The following is a 1217-nucleotide window of genomic DNA, read 5'->3' as shown; positions in this document are numbered from 1 at the left end:
GCTGGAGGATTGAACCGCGGTCCCTGTGCTTTGCCAAGCTTGTTTCAAGTAGGTGCTTTAGACCACTGAGCCATCTCTCCAGCCCTCATGCCCAGTATTAAAGGAATTTTTTTTTTTTTCTGGAACTGGGGATTGAACTCAGGCCCCTGCACTTGCCAGGAAAGGGCTTACTCTACTGAACCATCTCCCCGGCCTCTTAAAGGAATTTTTAAAATAATTTTTTGAAAAAAATAGAACCTTGTATATTTCACAGTCTTGTTCTGGCCACATAAGACATGCTTACCAGCTATGCATAGCCCATTGGCTGACACTTTGTACCTCTTGACTCTCTGCCCATACTTCTGTCCCTCCTACCCCTTTCTGTTTACTCAGCTTGACTAGATCTCTATACACCTTTAAAAAACCCAAAATTCTGTTCTGTGTCTCCATCACTCATACTGCTCTGTCTCTTTCCTCTTTCCCGGCAGCAATCTTGGTGTGGGACCTTTCTGAGGGACCTGGTGGCTGTGATTCAGGCCTACTTTGCCTGCACCTTCAACCTGGAGAGGAGCCAAACAGGTGACAGGTGGGAACAGAGAAGCTTTTGCTCTGTCGGCCAGTTTGGCTTCAGTTCCAACATCATGTCTTTTCTTCCTCATTAGGATGAATCCAAGTTAGGAGAAGTTGTGATTTGGGACAGGATTAGAGATTAGCTGAATAGCCCTCAGGATTTAGCTGGTTCCCTTAAGAACCTTGAGACATCTGTAGATTTATCCAGGGACTTTCAGGTGCTAAGAGTCAGTAGTCACCATGGCCCTAACTGTGAATAATCTAGAGAAAACAGCAGAGAAGGGGCATGGAGATGTGTGTGTGTGTGTGTGTGTGTGTGTGTGTGTGTGTGTGTGTGTGTGGAGGAGGAGGAGGAGGAGGAGTATGAGAAAAGGAGGAGCATTTTGATGTGTTCCTTAGCAGAGATTTTCCTACTTTCCCAGAACTGACCCATTCATCACATCTGGGCTTTTAGTAGATGAATGAGAAGAAACTGTGGGCTTATTTTTTTCCTAGCCTACAGGTGTTTCAGGAGGCTGCTGACCTCTTTCTGGACCTGTTGGGAAAATTGCTGGTGCAACGAGACGACTCTGAGCATACACTGCAGAGGGACAGCCTTATGGTAGCCTCCTGCCACCTCCTAATTTTCTATTTTCCTCTCTGTCTCTCTCTCTGTCTCTGTCTCTCTC

At 46.2% G+C, this 1217-nt stretch overlaps 1 protein-coding gene across 6 annotated transcripts in view; it reads left to right on the top strand.

Moving 5' to 3' along the window:
• The window catches only part of Stk36 (serine/threonine kinase 36), a 32052-nt gene that overhangs the window by 18376 nt on the left and 12459 nt on the right, over nucleotides 1-1217 (top strand). For 5 of the 6 annotated variants that reach the window (XM_023723088.1, XM_023723085.1, XM_023723086.1 and 2 more), the window contains 2 exons: nucleotides 468-565; nucleotides 1045-1150. The exons of the other annotated variant lie outside the window; for it this stretch is intronic. In XM_023723088.1, the coding sequence (XP_023578856.1) occupies nucleotides 468-565; nucleotides 1045-1150 (204 nt within the window). The remainder of the gene's footprint in view (nucleotides 1-467; nucleotides 566-1044; nucleotides 1151-1217) is intronic. 6 annotated transcript variants of the gene reach the window in all.

Source organism: Octodon degus, unplaced genomic scaffold (assembly GCF_000260255.1).
Source record: "Octodon degus isolate 3935 unplaced genomic scaffold, OctDeg1.0 scaffold00096, whole genome shotgun sequence".
Classification (NCBI taxonomy): Eukaryota; Metazoa; Chordata; class Mammalia; order Rodentia; family Octodontidae; genus Octodon; species Octodon degus.
This window is presented reverse-complemented; position numbering and strand designations above follow the sequence as displayed.